Genomic DNA, 18,140 nt, shown 5'->3' on the forward strand with positions numbered 1-18,140 from the left:
CAGCAGTGCATTTTCAGGCCCCTAATAAGTGGTTAGCTTGATTTATATGGGTAATCTTGGCGATGTGGCAGGGCTCTACAGCCTCTCCCCGATGCAAGGAGCCTCTCTTCACAACCACAGGCCAGACCAGATGAGTCCATTACAGCGGGGGTAAAGATGGTCATTTAACCCTCCTCTCCTTCAAAAGTAACAGTGTGCTAGTGCATTATGACGCAGGAGGATTTCTTAGTCGAAGCGTATTGAAGCAGTTGACGATAGAGTGATGCATGGCCACGCTGCCGAGCTCTATTGTGAGAGCGGGATGTTGTTGGGCCATTGCTGCGGGTGGAGAGGCTCAGCTCGGCCCGTGGGGAGCCCCGTGGGCCAGAGGAAGCACTTAGAGTGGTAAAATGGCCACTTATTCACAGCCACCCACCCGTTCTCACTGCTCCTCCCTACCCTAGATCCTCCCACTGGGTTCAGCAGCACAGACCTCCGGGAACTCTATGATGGACTGCGTAGCCCTCACGACTGGTATATACAGACCTCACAGCGTTTAGCCTATTGTGACCTTGGTAACAAAGAATACACGTGTGAATCCCCCCCTTCAATGTAACCAGGGTTTTTTTAGGAATAAGCATTACACAGTTAAGCAGATGCAGTTTTGATGAATGATTTTATTTCCCCCTCTCCAGCTGAATCCTCTGGCCAGCCAGGCGGCGGTAGCAGCAGCAGCAGCAGCAGCCATGGGTTCAATCGCTGGTTCTCAGGTGTTTGGCAACGCCCTGTCAAACCTGCAAGGAGCAACCGGGCAGCTGGTCACCAACGCACAAGGACAGGTGAGCCGTGAACGCTTGATACTAGATGTAAATAAAACATCCAGCTAATGGAACAATACAGGAAACAAAGCAGTTACTCTGGTAAATGCTCTGTAAAATATGCTTCTGGACCATCGATCTTGTTTGAATGTGCAGCTCTACATTAAAAGTGTGTATAGTATTTCTGATCTTTCCTCATAGATTTCCAGTGTTGGCTCTCTGTGTTGTCTTGAAGCTGTTTGTCTATAGTCTTAGTGGCCACCCTACCATATATTAAGCTTTTTGGGAATAAACAAAGCTCCTCGTTCTCTTATCCGCATGCGCCTGACGCAGTAAAACGCTGACCTTGTCATATTTACAGGGTGGCTGCAGAATTGTTCCATCAGTAGCCAGAGGCTTGAACGATGATGCTTGTCATTGTGAGGCCCTATCTAATGAATCATCTTATCGCAGGTGCACACCGCACATATTAAAGGAAAATTGTATGGACAGTGTGCCCTTTTATGCCACTAGTGTTATTTACTTTAACCCTCGTTCATCTTCACTTGCTCAGTCCTCACAGCGTGAGGTTAACAAAGATACAGAGAAACTGAAGCAGGGGGTGTTATTTTTAAATACACATGCAAAAACAGTTGATTTGGAATTTCCCACGTGACACGTAACCCACCGGAGTTAGATTACAATACCACCAGTGTGACCATGCTTCGGTGTTTACAGCAAAGTGTTGTCCGCGTGTGAGCACTTGATGCTAAACGTCGCTAATGAGACAGTATGGACTTCCCTGGCTCACAAGGTGCCTGGAGCACTGGGGACAGATCACTGTGGATATGGACTTGATGGGCTGCTCTGTGCTTTTGTAGTGTCTTGGCGGCTGACACTCCCTGACATAATCAGGTCACAGACACGGTCAAAGCCCTGGGCTACAGCCTTTGCTCCCCACCTCATTATTCCACAGCATTATTCAGACGGAGGACTCTGAAACATGCACTACCCTATCAGAGGGTCCTGCCCCCCCCTCCCCCAAACACACAGGAGATTATACAGGCTAATACGTACCTCAAACAAGGCTGGAGGTCCAGCAAATGTGCTCTGGGAACTTTTGTCAGCACAGAGAAGCTGAGAAACGCGAGGCAGAGCAGCAGCTTTTTTCAATGTTAGGTTCATATTTGTCAAAAAAAACGTTTTTATTCATTTAGGCTAGTCTTCAGTTGGAATTTACGGAACAATCTTTAGCCTTCCTGAGCTTCTCTGAGGAAAAAGTTACCTTTCCTTGAATTTAAAACATGTTATAATGTCTTTTGACCTCCTCTACATTTCTGTCTGAAGACCTTTTCATAAGCAAGAGCTCCGGGGACCTTGAAAAGTGCCAGATTTGATGGACGTTTGGAGTTCAATGTGTTTTTAAACCTTAATTATGTTGGCCCTTTTATTCTCCAAGGAGAATCAATGAGGCTCTTTTATCCTCGCTGCCTCTACAACAGTGATTAAGGCTGTGGATAAAAGCCAGAATATTTTTAAGTCAGTCTCACTCTTTATATTTTTTTTCCTTGATGAATCTGAGGCATTTTTGTGAACATCTTCTATTCAGTACAAATTCTGCGTCCCTTTATGTGTGAAAACCCCCCCTCCTCCTCCTCCTCCTCCTCCCAGTGTGCCATCCATCCTCTTTTTACTCCCAGCATTCCCAGCCTTTAGTATAGGCCTTGAGCCCCCCTGGGTAAACAGTGCTGGAACTAATACAGAGAACAACAAGGTAAGGGACATATGCACCGTTAACCCGCACAGCAAGTTAGCCTGTAAAGGAGGTGAAGCTGAGCCACAACACAAGCGTGGCCTGTGTATTGATGGGAGCTTCCAGCCCTTAGATCAAGTGCAACCACAGTGTAAACGGCTATTGACCTTGTAGTTGTAAATCTACTGTAAGGCTGCAGCAATTGATTATTTTATTATCAATTAAACTGTCAATGCCTTACAAGTTCCCCGGTTGCTTGTTTAGTCTGACTAACACTAAAAAAAACAGATGTTATATTTATATTTATAACAAAAAAACAGGAAAGCAGCAAATTCTCCTATTTGTGGCAACCAGCTATTGTTTGATATTTTTGGTTTATTAAGATATTTAGGTGATTAATCCATAATTAGGGCAGCTGTAGATGAACTTGTCATTGTTGCGCCAATCTACTGTATTTCTTTCTTCTATATTTCAGAAATTAAAAGTTCGATAGAAAATACTAGTCATGATCTGTATAAGCACCATTATTATGAGTCTGCTCTCAGCTGAATCCTTTGGACTTGTGTGTTGTTGAAACAACTCCAAACCATTCCAAACGTTTTCCCCTCTCGGGTCTCAATTCACCGCATGAACAGTGTAGGGAGAGAAACCGGGCAGAGATATTGCCTGGCGACCATGGCTAAAGACACAGATTGCCCTGGCTGGAGAGATGAGATGACATTTCTGCGGAAACAAGAGCAGCGTAATCTTAATGAGTTCTGCTGGGTGGAGAGAAGCACGTTACTCACTTGCCATACGAACTGGATCGGGAAGCAGACACAGGAAGTCAAATAAAAGAGAGGAAGCTGAAAAGTTGACTGAGAAGAGGAACTTAGCCGTGAATGAGACAAGGTCCCGTAGGCCCACTATTTATGAGAGGGCTGCATGATAAAAGTGCACAATAAGAAACACACATTTCTATTTATTAAACATTGACATACTGTATAAAACACACAGCCTATTAGTATATCTAATATAGTTTGTTTTATTTAGTTTTTGGGAATGTGAACATGTTTTAACCATTTATTTTATATAACGAAAATGAATGCGAGCTTCAAAATACATACGTCCTTATGTTGTGTCAATCACGTTTACACAGGGAATGTGAAACTTTTGTCCGTCATTAAACTTTTCAGAACCGGTTTGGAACAATTAGAATTAAAAAAATGCTTCTGTGTGTAACTTTAATTTGATGTGATTTTAATTCGGTGATGGATTAAAAAAGCACTTTGTGTGCAAAGACCTAAAGTTTAAACCATATTTCCCGAATAAGACGTGGAAATATCTGATCACAGACTAAATAAGCCGAGCTAAGAGTGTGTACTTTGTCCTGTTCGACACTCAACGCTGCAGACACATTCGGGGCATTACTGAAAAGTGATGCTCCATCGCACCCAACATCCAATTATGTTGAAATAAAAACTCAAGAACATTTTTTTAATGAATGAGGCCTCTGCTCCCCACACCTCAGCATCGGTGAATTCAAAACTTCCCATTCGGTGATTGTACAACAAAGTCTTCCCATCTGTCTATAAGTTAACACTCAGACAGTTGACTACACTGGGAACTCTTCCCTCCCAGAAGAAGAGCTCTGTGACACTGCCATGAAACATCTGCCTGAGATGGAGAAGCATTGCTTAGCGGGCCCGGGACGAGAGCTAAGCTGTCAGTTGCCTGCTCTTTTATTATGCTTATAGAACAACCACTTAGTCCAATGATGATGAATAATTGAGCGGAACAAGTTCCCTGCCACTGCGGCATGCAAAGCGGGATCAGTGGGACTCCGGAGACACGAGCGTCAGGCAGGGCAATAAAATATGTTAAGTGGCAGGAGAGCATTACAGGGAATTTGTAAAGCGAGCGCAGAGAGAGAGATAAATTATCTCTTCCCTAATGCGAAGCAACGTAAGCAAATGAGCCGTGGCAGGGATGAATTACAGATTGTCGGCCCACCTTTCTCTCACTGATCCCTCCCTATTATGTCAAAGAGACGGGGGGAGAGGGGGAGGTGGACCACGCACTGAGACACATAAGTGGTGGAGATAGAGACTGCAGAGCCAGAAGAGGCTCAGCTAACGCTGCGTGAAAGCTGCTTGTGGCGTGGTGTTGCTTTGGCTTCGGAATGAAATGTAAACTTTAATAAAAAAAAAATCACTTTTAACAGACGCATCTTTCTGCCCGTGTTGCCAAATAACAGAATTTAGAATGATGGGCGTCTCATCTGTGTTGAGCCGCTCTCTGGAGTAATGAGGCTCGGTGGAGGAGCTCTGCCAGCGGGGGGGCAGAAGTAACGGCTGCTCAGGAGCTGCCCAGAACCAGTCCCCAGATGACATTAACCTTCATCATGGTGAAGAGGCGCAAAGTCCCCCCCAAAGCGCCACTCTTGGCCACACTCTGGCAGCCCTGAGAGCTAAAACGCTGCAGTGACACTCTGCCGCCCCCTTTGATCTGCTCTTCCTGATTACAGCGACAGAGGGGAGAGAACTGGGGGTGGAGGAGGGGTGAAGTACCCCTGGGACCCTGAGAGTTGAATTCGAAACACAGGGTCCTGTCTTACTCTCTGATGCACCTCTTTTCTCCCTCTTATTGTCTTTTTTTTTACTCGCTCTTTCTTTTTGTTCTCTCCAGGCCTGTGTGTGTGAGAGAGGGTGAAATGGGGGACTCTGTGTCTCAGCAGCCACAGTCCTTCTTACCAGAGACAGACAAAGACACTCAAGCACAAACACAGCCACACACACACACACACACACATACACACACACTCATCCCTGGCTTGGCCTGGTGATGGATCATACAGTCAGTGGTGTGCACCATCACACACACAGGTATTCAGCGCTGACCTTTGCAGTGTGCTCCCAGCAGTCTGCTTTGGCTTCTCTTGCTCTCTTGCCTGTAAAACCACCTCGGTGACAGATGATCAGTGAACACTTGTGCATGTTTTCTCTCCAAACCACACTCCAGACCGATTCAAAAGCAGAGTGCTCTGATTAGCCTCATTACTCGGCAAGTGACCAGCTCACGCTTTGTTTCCGGTCACATCCAGAAGCCAGAAGGAAAAAGAAAAACCTCTCTGCGGCAGAGATCATTAAGACTGATACCTCCAGTAGCGTTTACCCTCTCTGCTTCTTCCTCTTTTTTAAAACCGCCCAGCTGATTTCATCTCTTCTCTACCCCCTTTGTAGATAATTGGAACAATCCCACTGATGCCCAACTCTGCAGGGCCCTCCAGCCAATCAGGGGGTGGCAACCCGGCACTGCAGGTACAGCCAATTACACCTCAGCTTCTGACCAACGCTCAAGGCCAGATCATCGCCACGGTGATCGGCAATCAGATTCTGCCTGTCATCAACACCCAGGGAATCACACTGTCACCAATCAAGCCTGGACAGCAGGTAACGTCTACGCCGATGCTCACACACACACACACACACACACACAGGTGTGAAGGAAGACGTAAAACACATTATTATGCACTCAAACTGCTGCTGCAACAACGATGAAGAGCCGGTTTATAAACTGTTGAATGAGAAACACACAGTGAAGTCAGACTAGTTCAGTTTATTCATAAAATATTCCAGCTCTGTCAGTCAGGTGTGTTTACGCTAAACACCCCATATTTCTCTCGCTTCGACACCCATAATGCTCATTTGCATCATTCCACTTGGAAAGTTTTGGCTTGTGTGTGTGTGTGTGTGTGTGTGTGTGATAGAAGGCACTTGTCAGCCAACATCTCACACTCAGTCTCAGGGTGACTGCTATGCCCCCCCGCCCCCCCCAAAAAGGAAAAACAAAACCACACTTTTCATCACACCCCTCCACCCCTTTAAGCCCAAACACTCCTGCCTCTGTTCTTCACCTCCTTCCTCAATCAAACTCTCCAGCCTCATGATTCGTCCTCCCTGACCTGAACCACAAGTATTTTGTTGTGATTTTAAAGGTTGTTTCAGTCTTAACACTCACAGTACCAGCTCGTACTGTAAGTGTAGAAACTCAAAAACATCTTCTCCTCCCACTTTGAAGATCTATACGACGCTCGAGTGTGGATTCACACCATGAAAATGTTATTGACTTGATAATGACGATGTCAGCGCAGAATTACAGGGTAAAAGTTCACATTGAAGGCGCGTACAGTGGCGAATGGATGAACTCTCGGCAGATGGACACTTAATTGTGGCTCCCCAGAATCTCCGGATCATACTCTTGAATGAATTAATGCATTTGTAATAATGTTTATGCTTTTGTCTCCACTTCAAAGCCCGCGTGTACACATCGTTCCACAGGCATAATTTGCGGTTGTCAGAGCCGGCAGTCTAGAATATTTCCAGTGAAGCTAGATGATTCTCCGAGGCCTGTCAACAGTCCTGACAGTGTGTGCATCGTTGTTGACACCCCCCACCATCCAAACAAACACATGCCACGGAGAAAATAATTAATAGCAGAAAAAGGAGAGGAGGAATCCGGGCCCAGCTTATGGCAGAGACAGCTTTAAATGTGAAGACGCACCATCTTGATCTTGTAAAAGCAATTCAAATGTGCATAAAACATGAAAATACATTGTTTCCTCGCCATCAGAGCACGTAGCTGGCGGATCATGAATTATGTTTGATGCGGGGACTTGCTGTGTCCACATGTTTTCTATTTCACACCCAGGCTGCCATTATCAGCATCCTCCCGGGTCTGATGACGAGACAGATGACTCTAATTGTCCCGAGCTGCTCCTCTTTTGTTGGAGCCACAGAAAGCGATTAGGAGGCTCATAGAGGCAGTAGAGTACTTGAGCTGAGCCAGCGTCTACTTTCTCCAATCGTAACCCACTGTGTTAGTCTATTGAGCACACTATTGACACTATATTCTGCTCTGTCAGTCTAAATACCGCCCGGCAGTAATTGACATTTATTCTTCATCAGGTACAAGATAAATCTGATTATATTCAGCTCGTAAGTGGCTAATTTAATAGCTGGTGATTGGTTTATTAGATTTAATATTGTGGCCTAATCACCATAATGACATGATGACCACAAATGATGGTTGTTATGATGATGTGCAGAGGGAATAATGGATATTGTTCTATACAACACGATGTCGATATGTTTCTTCAGCTCTTTGTGTGTGTGTTTGTGTTTGCGTGTGTCCAGCTGCCTCAGGCTCAGCAGAGTCAGACCGGCCCTGTATCGTCTCAGCCCAACCTGCTCCACATGCCCCACAGACAGAGTCCTCTCCACCAGGCCTCTTCCTCCTCCTCCACCTCCTCCTCTTCCTCGGCTCTCAGCGTGGGGCAGCTAGTCAGCAGTAAGTGTCCGACAGAGCTCACAAAAACACAACATGCCTTCAAATACATGAAATAAAGAACCATGTCCCTACTGTTGATGCTATATGACATATTATATGTATTAAAGGCTCAGGACACCTAATTTAGAAAACATTTATTTCCCCTCATGATATTAGGATGGCAGCAAAAATCTCAGAGCAAATAAAACCAAAGCTTGGGTTCCTAGAAACCACCAGTGTTTCTCGAGAGTAAAAAATCTGTCCGGGTGAATCATTCCTTCACTGACACTGACCAGAGATCCAACAGGGTGCAGCTGCATTACTCTCGGTGCGGACAGCTTGTGACTGATCCCCGCCTCCTGTGATTGTTTTATTTTTCCTGACTGTCATTTCTTTGGTTTATTAGACGATCCAAAGTGGCGTGTGTTATGTATAATGAACATAAGTTTCATTCTCCCAAAGCTTGGGCCTTTGGCAGAGACATATAAATCACTGGGCCACAGCCTGTCAGCATGCAGCTACTGCCTTTAAAAACTCTGCTTTATTCAGATAAATTTCATTTGTCAGAGTCGATTCCGCTAAACTCCATGTAAACTCATTTCAAAGGCAGCTACAGTCCCACCGAATTTAATAAAAAAAACAAGTCGCCATTGATCAACTTGTTGTAGACATTGTGTTTAGTTTGTGTTTACTTGCAGCTCGGAAAATATCCCATAACCCGTTTTTGAGTCTGCAAAAAATCACAGCGGCTCAGTTCAGTGGTAAATAGGATTAATGCTTTATGCTGAGTATGAGCCACATCACTTTCTCTCAATGTCACTTAGGGCAAATAAATGCAAAGAAAAATCCCATGACAGAATCAGTCGCCTGCAGAGTGGAGATGCTAAAATGTTATTAGATTCACTGGCCACAAACAAAGTGCCAGAAACGGATTTTAAATCTGTACAACTACTCTTACTGCTTATTGATCCTGTACTGTAGCCGCTTCTTTCTATTTGTAATAGATAAAAAAGACAAACAAATTGAGAACAGAATTAAGTTTGCTGTATTTTCTCATATGTACTTTATATAAATTACCATTCTGCAAGTATAAAACTGCAAATTCATTTATAGTCTTAATCTGCTGCTCTGATTGATTTGAAACTGTGAATATCTGAACATCTCAGGTGATGCTCTGACCCGTTCAGATTGAATTTATAAAAACCCGTAACAATCAGCTGACTAATGGTTATTTTTAATCACTAACCCATGTTCATATAATTTAGTCCACCCTGTGCATGGCCTCCAGGCTGCTGGTGTAGTAACACACTGTGTGAAATGAGAGATGAAGTACTAACTGGAGTTTTTATTGACATATTGTTTGTGTTTCGGCCTCACAAGCAAAAAATGTTGTTGTACTAGTTGCACCGTTCACTGTCAGTTCAGTGTGTTTGTTCAGCGTGTGTGTGTGTGTATGTGTGTGTGAGAGAGAGATCAGCTTCCCCTCCGCTCCCACACAGGCTCGGAGAGACAAAAACACATCATACTGTAGATGAACGTCTTAATCAGAGACAGAGTTGGTGAAATAAACAAGATAACTTTCATGCATCAACAATAAATCAGAAATGTATTTTTATTTCTCCAGGACCGAGCTTATCGATACTTCAGACTTTAAGAATTGAGCCCAGGGGCCAGTTTAATACTTGGTTTCAGTACACATCCCTAATAAAGAAAAATATCATCAATATTTTGTACCAAGGTTGATTATGTTTACTTTCATCTTGTTCTCCAGAATCTGTTCTGAGAATCAGCTGGACGGGAATTAAACAGAGCTTAAAGTACTTTGCTCAACAGCATCTTTAGACATTTTCACCTGGTGGAATTTGATCTGGATATGTGATCTGGATAAGGAAAATACATCGATGTAAATGCATGTGGAACACATCGTGAATGCAATCACATCACATCCGTGGTCTGACTTGTATTTTTTTATCAGATCTTAACCTTTTCTCTTTCGTCCATTTTTGTGCTGCAGAAACGAGTTCTAAACACAACACTGATATATCATCACCTTTTACATTGAATTTAGAATCATGTATCTGGCCAACTGATGAACATAAACCCATTATTCAGTCTCTTTTAGCTCCGTGTTTGGTCTCCACCAGCTCCTCTGGGAAATAACTGATTCCGTAGCTGCTAAATGTTCCTCTATGTTCACCAGCTAGTCTCTGACTCTGCTGTTTGGTGCATGAGGCCATAGTGGACACTGGGTTTTCTGTCTGAAACACTATGTGATCAGAACCAGAACACTCAACCTATGGGCCGGAGCCGAAACTGATTATAAAGCAGCTGCGAATTCAGGTGATAATTTTCATACTAGTGACCCCAATTTCACAAAGTGTTGTTACATCAAATATAAAAGTTTAAGAGTTGAAAGAGAAATATAGTATAGCTACTAGGTTTACCATACAAAAGGTGGTTTTAAAATGAATTTATGCTTTTCCCCTGATAAACACCATCTTTGTAAAAAAGTCAGCACCCTCCTATTTCAAATTTCTCACTTTTAGAATTATTTCATCATGTATTCAAGCTCCGGTGCATTATGGTTATTTAAACAAAAAGGAGAGTAAATACTTTTTTTAGTTTAAAAAGAGACAAAAACTTTTACTTTCACTGCAGTGTGTCACTAAGTGCTGACACATAAAAGCATGAGTTTATCCTGCTTATTGATAAGGGGAACATTCTTTTCCTCATTTCCTTTAATTTAAAAGAAAGTGTGTTTATCTCGGTATAATTCTTTTGTGATTATTATCTTATTGTGTCTGTTAAGAAAAGCAGCCTTTTTTGAAGCCAGTTAAATGATTCTGTCCAGTTTCAGTGTTTTTAAATTCGGCCTTTAAAACCAGTTACACACTGTTCTGTTTGTTCTGCGGGAGCTTCACTCCACCATTCATTACTGCAAAATAAATTAGAGGAGGTTTAAACCTTAAATCATATTTGGGTTGTGACTTAATGTCTGAAGGAAAATATGGATCCAGAGGCTACGCCAGTTGAGATCTGCTGCACCAGACGGCCATTAGTCTTTCCAACCACTAAGTAAATAGCCTCCGCTGGGAATGATGAAGAGATGCTCATCAATGTGGAGATGATGGGACCCGAAGCTGTGAGTGCTCATCCCTCCCATTTCAGGCGGCTCGGAGCCTCTCGTCCCTCGTCTTCCGAGTGTTCACACGTCTGGAGCACGCCGCATACGCTACACGTCACTTATGAGGCACAACGAGATGGCAGCTCCATAGATTTTTGCTTAAATACGCTTGGAGGATTCCTTTAATAATTCATTGATAATGACCAAGATGAATAATTCAGAGGCACAAACTTTGCTTTAGTAAGCAGGATGCCAGGGCACCTGACATTGATGTACAATGTGAAATCACTTTTTATTAGCAGGGAAATTCTTCAAAATGCCTCCGTGAAGTTTTTCAGATCTGCTCAAATGCGGAGATTCACAAACAGCATGTCTTTGTATAGAAAAGTGTTTGAGGGAGACTGGAGCCGGGTTTTTTGTATGAGGCTCGCGGCTCGTTTGAAAACCTGAACCGTCTTCACCGAGGGTCAGACGGATGAAATAATGTCTTTATACTTTCTTTAATGTTTGTATCTGAGAGCTGGCTGCAGAATATATGGGCATTCATACAGAAAACTATGACACTACAGTATCTATGTGCTCCAGATCTACTTCTCTATTGAATCAACAAGCCGGGTGTCATGTGGTTTTGTCCATATGCTTTTGTGTGCCAGTAAAGATCCACATTGGCAAGTCAGAGCCAAGAAATACTTGCATTCATACCGCAGATATATTCAGTCTTCAAAAACATCTCTCAGATACATATAGTTTACAGCACAAAGACAAATAATAAGTTCTGACCCAGGACCAGGACTATATTTTTTTAAGCTTGTTTACAGGCGGTCGTGATATGTAGGAATGTTTTCTCCATTCACTCTGGAGAATGAGGAGAGCGACGAAGGGGCAGAGGTCTAATAAAATGAGTTGTGTCTGTTGTGTCGTAGACCCACAGACCGCCCCCAGCGAGGTGGACGGGGTCAACCTGGAGGAGATTCGTGAATTCGCCAAAGCATTCAAGATCCGCCGGCTGTCGCTGGGCCTGACACAGACCCAGGTGGGCCAGGCGCTCAGCGCCGCCGAGGGGCCGGCGTACAGTCAGTCCGCCATCTGCAGGTAATGTCCAAACAAAGAGTGGAAAAAAATAAAGAGCTCATTATCTCTAAATATCCCGGTTGTGTCAAGTGGAGGCGGATGCAGTTGTGTAACCTCAGTGAGTCGTTTGGTGCTCACAGCTGCCATCTATTTTTCATCCCATGTTTTAACAGACATTATTAAGATATTAAAATACATAATTGACTATCACCACCCTGACAAACGAAAGCTCTTATGTCTTTACTTACCGTGCGTCCTCTCACCCGCTGACATGACAGCCTTGTGTTACTTATGCAAAATACATACACAAGTATTACACGAAGCACTTAAAGCATTTAATAATTACTAAGGCCCCTCGCCTCTCACTGCGCCTGAACATGAGGGAGCTTGACGGTGATGATCTGTTAATAAGATTGCCATGTTTTACTGCTGCCACGAGGACAGTTTAGTCATAAATGGTGCGTTATATATTCATGAGACAATCAGACAATCAGTGTTTCATCCCCCCCGTCGTTCCACTCCACTAACATACTGCACAGAGACACCAAATGAGCTACATTTCCCTTTCAAGGCAGAATAATTGGGTCACATCATGTCCGAATATTAATTTTTTAAGAGAACTAAAAAGCAAATCACTCATACGAAATGGTTTTAGGTGTAAAATTCACTGTAGAATTAATAAATGCTAGTTAATGTTATATATTTTTTCAAAATTTCAAATTAAATTACACATTTTAACAACAGTTCTTTGTCATAAACAACACAATCGTAGCCTGTTGTGCATCAAGCATTCACCTCCATTTTCCAAAATGAAATTTAATTTTAATGTTTAATGCTCTTCACTGATGACCTGTGCTGTTTATCCGACATGGTGCTGCCACGCACTTTTAAAAATGTCATCACATCAACATCAAACGGCCGATAAAATGTGAAACCGGGTTGTTCGAGGCCCGGCCGCCTCCGACTAATGTTTAAACTCTTAAAATCACACATGAAATATTTACAGCCGGGCATAATTCAAATATTTATAATATACATTAAAAGCCATTAGCTTCAAAAAATAAACACTCTGTGGGCTGTTATTCATGCAGTTAAGACGATTTTTTTTTGTTTGTGTAACATTGGACATGACATCCTGATGTTTTAAGTAGAGGGGCAAACTTCACATGCTTTAGTTTAGTTAACATCAACACAGACATGACGTTTGAAGAGAAGCGGGACGTCACAGTAGCTCAGGGGCTCCGGCTCTGAACCCAGACAGAGAACAGACACTGACAGATGCTTCCATCTTGTCTCCTTTCATTGCTCAGTATGTTTCCAGGCACTTTATTAGTTTATCTAAACAGGCACAGGCATTACATGAGGGCATCATCAAACCAATGATGTGCCGCTCCGTCCTCCGCTCGCTCGAGTTCGTCTTGTTTTCCCTGATTTGAATTCAGAAACATTCCGAAGTTACCTTGATTAGAATTAAAGAAGATCGTCCAATTTATCATTTTAATTAAATGATTTAAGATAGAAAACCTTATTTACTCACCTTAATGAGTCTCACTGCTTAGAATTCAGTGCAAACTCTCAGATTACCGTCCTCATTAGTTTAATCTTTAAAACGACACGTTTGACTCAGCATAAATAAACATTACCAGGATTTGAACTTAATGAAGGACCAGGAATATACAGCTGATTAAAAAGGTCTCTAAGTAAAGTAAAAGTCTTATATTTACTTATATCACAAGTTTGGGTTGTAATTCTCAATTTTTAAATTCCCCTTTGACTAAATAAAGTCCAAAATTAGCAACTAATAATAATATTCAAGAGGAAAAAGTAAATGTGACAAAGTGACTTGAGCACTTACATGTATTTCAACATATATGGGTATTAAATATATGTTTGGAAAATTAATTGATGCTTTTTGAAAAGGATGAAATAAACAGACCTGAATGTTTTTAAACTAATCCTGTAAAATATTCAAAATCAAGTTACTTCATCTCAGTGTATTCAGTTTCATATTTAAAAGAATATTTACACATAATACATTTCAGTCAGAATCAAAGAATCCCACCAGTATCACATTGTAAACACACAAGACACATGACTCCTCTGATGTGTGTAAAATATCCTTATCATTATCTGACTGTTAAAAAGACAAAGTCACACTTATTGCAAACTGGTGTACAGATTTTAAGACTGATTCAAAGACGATGGGACATGTGCAGTGTATAATTCAGAGGTAATTCTGATATTAAAATGAAAATATCACGAGTTAATGTGAATCTGATCATAGCTTTTAGGTCACTGATGTGCCTCTCAGGTAGTTCTCTGTTTAAAACTCTGCTTCATGGCTGTGGAGCCTCAGGCAAACTGTAACTCAGCTCTAAACATGCAGCTCGTCTGAGCACGGCTCCGAAGGTACTTTTAAGAAAAGACTGGAGGTGCATTCAGGGCCATTTCTCCCTTGTGCTGATGCACTAGAGGAGGGAGTGCATACCCCAGCTGAGCAGCTCTCAACTCATTTTAGTATCTGCAGTTCCTGTTGATCCATGAAATGTCCTGTCTCTGGTGACTCCTCATATTTACTAATGTATTCCCCGCAGTATGAATCTCTCCTCTTTCCACTGTTTAGAGGGAGGACGGGGGTTATAAATAATCCCTGCCTGTCGACAAGCAGGAATGCACCAACGAGGTGTAGAAACAGAGGAAGTTCATGCATGCATGGGCATCTGGCAGCAGCTCACCTCGCCATTAAAAATGTCTTGTGTGCATTGTTTGTTCCTCGGAGAGCTCTCTGCTGTCTCTCCATCAGCGCTGTCCGCTCAGGACTCACTTCACTAAAAGCATTCGCACACGTCACGCTGCTGTCTGTCCCACGAACACGCGCCGTCCACTTAGTGGTTTAATCTGGTCTGGAAAACAGATCTTAAACATCAACTGATGTCATTATATATCTGTTGATAGAAATCTGTTTGGGGGGGTGATGCTGATACCAATATTAGGGAGTCAAATATTTCTGATACAAATCTATCAGCCGATATATATTTTAAACAATTCAGTGGTTCCTAAGATGTCGTTATCAAACCCTTACAGTTAAATAGACTGTATTACAAATAACTATGAATTAAAAAGAAACACGAATACAATCTAATATATAGAACTTCAACCAAGAACTTTTTTCGTAACATGTAAACCGACATCTTTTCTTTGTTTACTCTGTGAAGTAAAGGTTTTCATATCAGCCAGCTGTAAAAATAGTCAGGGTCCAATTGATATACGAATCATGTTTTTAAAATATATTTTACTAGTGATTTCTCCGTGATAAACTAATTAAGCGTCTCTAAACATGCTGAGCAGTTGGTTTAATAATTCACTTTGTGCTTTACATGGCTGCAACAGGCCCCATCATACACTGTAGGTTGTGGTGCTCATTGGGCAAATCATCAAAAAACAAACCGATCCAGTTTAATTGGATCTGGACAAGAAGACAAACACAACCAGCGAGTAAAAACATAAACACAACTATAATTCAATGCAGCCTCACAGCTTAAATAATGCTCAAAATCCCCAAATAACATAAGTATTATTTGAATCAACTTTAAATTAAACCTAAGCTTCATTTGTTTTACATGACAAAACTATCCTGGTTCTTTTTTACATAACAGGTTTGAGAATTGTCTTATTTTCAAATCCTAACATCAACGTCCACGTGTCTCATCCACATAAACAGCCTGAGTTCATATCAGAGGCAGAAGCACCTGACAGAGTCGTGTTATTTCAGAAGAAGCTTCATTCTCCATTCGTACCTTGAGTCGCTAAAACGCTTTCGTGAAGTCAGAATTATATGTGATGCAGCCGCGGAGTCTCAGGAACTTTCAGGATTAGAGTGTGTAAATGTATTCTTATTAAATATAAAATGAGACGTTGTTAGAGGATGAAAGAAAGTTTGAAAAATGTATTAAATGTACATTTTGATCAATAATTCAAGGCTCTTTTTTTGTAAATAAAAGATGGTGCCATATTTAACTGCATGCATTAGTGCATTTTTTATTTTTTATTTTTTTATCACCTGAGGGAAAGAAATTGAATATTTGACAGTAGATCCTGTAATTCCTGTCTTGTTTTTTCTGTTTGCTTCATTTGGAATTACGGTATTTAGTTAGATGTTTGGCATGGTTTTTTTTTTGGTTCGACTGGACCGGACTTTAGCCATTGGCACTATCTCCTTACTCCACTATTGCCAATTTGGGACAGAGAACCCCAGGCTCCTCCAGAAAAATTAACTCACCACTGGCAGCCGCCACCTCCAGCTGCTGCAGCGGAGGTGTCTCCAGGTAGAGAACAGAGAAGGGTTTTGGCTCGGATGTGAACCTGGATGCTAGTCTCAGTCCCAGTGGCATTCTGGTTGAGGAGAAGAAAAAAGGCAGGCAGCTTATCCCTTGTTCTGGCAGGGCACCTAAGTAAGATTCTTTTTTCTCAATTCTCCCCAGACACACCATCCTGAGAAGCCACTTTTTCCTACCACAGGAAGCCCAAGAGAACACTATAGCTAGCAGTCTGACAGGCAAACTGAACCCTGGCCTTTTATATCCTGCCAGGTTTGAGAAGTTGGACATCACCCCTAAAAGCGCCCAGAAGATTAAGCCCGTTCTGGAGCGCTGGATGGCCGAGGCTGAAGCCCGCCACAGATCCGGCATGCAGAACCTGACTGAGTTTATCGGCAGCGAGCCTTCAAAAAAACGCAAGCGGAGGACCTCTTTCACCCCGCAGGCGCTCGAGATCCTCAACAGCCACTTTGAGAAGAACACGCACCCCTCCGGACAGGAAATGACGGAAATAGCCGAGAAGCTGAACTATGATCGGGAGGTTGTGCGCGTCTGGTTCTGCAACAAGAGACAAGCGTTGAAAAACACAATAAAGCGTTTGAAATCGCCCGAACTCGGCGAGGCTGCACCAATGGACCCTCTCACCGATTCTCTAGAGGAGCTCCCGAAGTGAGCGAGGCCCTCCGACACCGGGGTAAAAAAAAAAAAAAATTGGAGCGGAGATGTGGCTGCCATTTAAAAACAAGAAAAGGTGGATGAACTCTCGAGAACGAGAACTGAGAAATGTTGCCAGTCACCTGGACCGGACAGTGATGAGTTTGCAAACAAAAACTATGTGTTGTCAGTGTGATTACCACAGTTGTGTAAATGACCTTGGCGAAACCAAAAAGAAGAAAAAAGAGATTAATATGTGAGAATTATGTAAAAAAAACATACGGTGTGCTGTTTTCAAAGAGTTTTAGATTCTGGCCTTTACGGACCAGACTGTCGCCCAAAATTTTGGTTCCTACCAGGAGGGATTTAATAAAGAGATCATACCAAATCAAAACACTATTTACCAAAGTCTGTTGCATCTGAGTACTAAGAATAATTTTGTAATGTAAATGTGCTCTAAATTTTTACATTTGTACTGGCAAATCTAAGCTATATGTGTGAGGTTGAGTAATACATTCTATCTTTGTCTCGCTTACTTTTTCCTTCATTGTTTGTATGTAAATATCTAAAACAAGAAAAAAAAAACAAGAAAAAAGAAAAACGCTGTCTTCAAATTGAAATCACGTCGATAAAGTTTCTCTTTTTTGGGATGAAAAAAAAATTACCTTTGCTGTTGAACAATTGCATAATAATGTCGTTTTTGCCTCCGATTTGTGTTTCACCTGCAGATATTTTCAGTGGAACTTTGTACGACTTTTACAGGAATTTATTAACGATCACACGCGATTGTTTTCCAAGGATGAAATTTAAGGACTGTCACGTGATGAAGAGGAGGGAGGGGGAGGGGGAGGAAGAGGAGGAGGAGGGTTTCGGTGTCTGTGCAGTCGACTGCAGCTTTATTGTTTTGAGCTAACGTGTCATTCTGTTGCCAAAGCCTGAAAGCCAAAGAACACATTCAGCTCAAGGACTGGGGAACGATTTTCAACGTTTTATTCATTTGTCCACATGTTCACTCCTCCCCCCCCCCCGTCCCCCTTTTTTTTTTTCTGAATTGTTATATTGTATAAGTAAAAAGAAAAACCACACTGTCATAACAAAGAGCTGAACTGTCTGCTGTACTTTTTTTGTTATCTTGGTAA

The 18,140-nt window shown here is 42.2% G+C and overlaps 1 protein-coding gene across 2 annotated transcripts in view; it reads left to right on the forward strand.

The window, feature by feature from the left end:
* pou6f2 (POU class 6 homeobox 2) overlaps positions 1-17,834 on the forward strand; it is a 64,220-nt gene extending 46,386 nt beyond the window's left edge. For both annotated transcript variants that reach the window (XM_035142766.2, XM_047344608.1), the window contains 5 exons: positions 675-818; positions 5,751-5,960; positions 7,704-7,857; positions 11,884-12,052; positions 16,513-17,834. In XM_035142766.2, the coding sequence (XP_034998657.2) occupies positions 675-818; positions 5,751-5,960; positions 7,704-7,857; positions 11,884-12,052; positions 16,513-17,020 (1,185 nt within the window). In that variant the 3' untranslated portion in view covers positions 17,021-17,834. The remainder of the gene's footprint in view (positions 1-674; positions 819-5,750; positions 5,961-7,703; positions 7,858-11,883; positions 12,053-16,512) is intronic.
* Positions 17,835-18,140: the final 306 nt, after the last annotated feature.

This window comes from Hippoglossus stenolepis, chromosome 19, assembly GCF_022539355.2.
Source record: "Hippoglossus stenolepis isolate QCI-W04-F060 chromosome 19, HSTE1.2, whole genome shotgun sequence".
Taxonomy (NCBI): Eukaryota; Metazoa; Chordata; class Actinopteri; order Pleuronectiformes; family Pleuronectidae; genus Hippoglossus; species Hippoglossus stenolepis.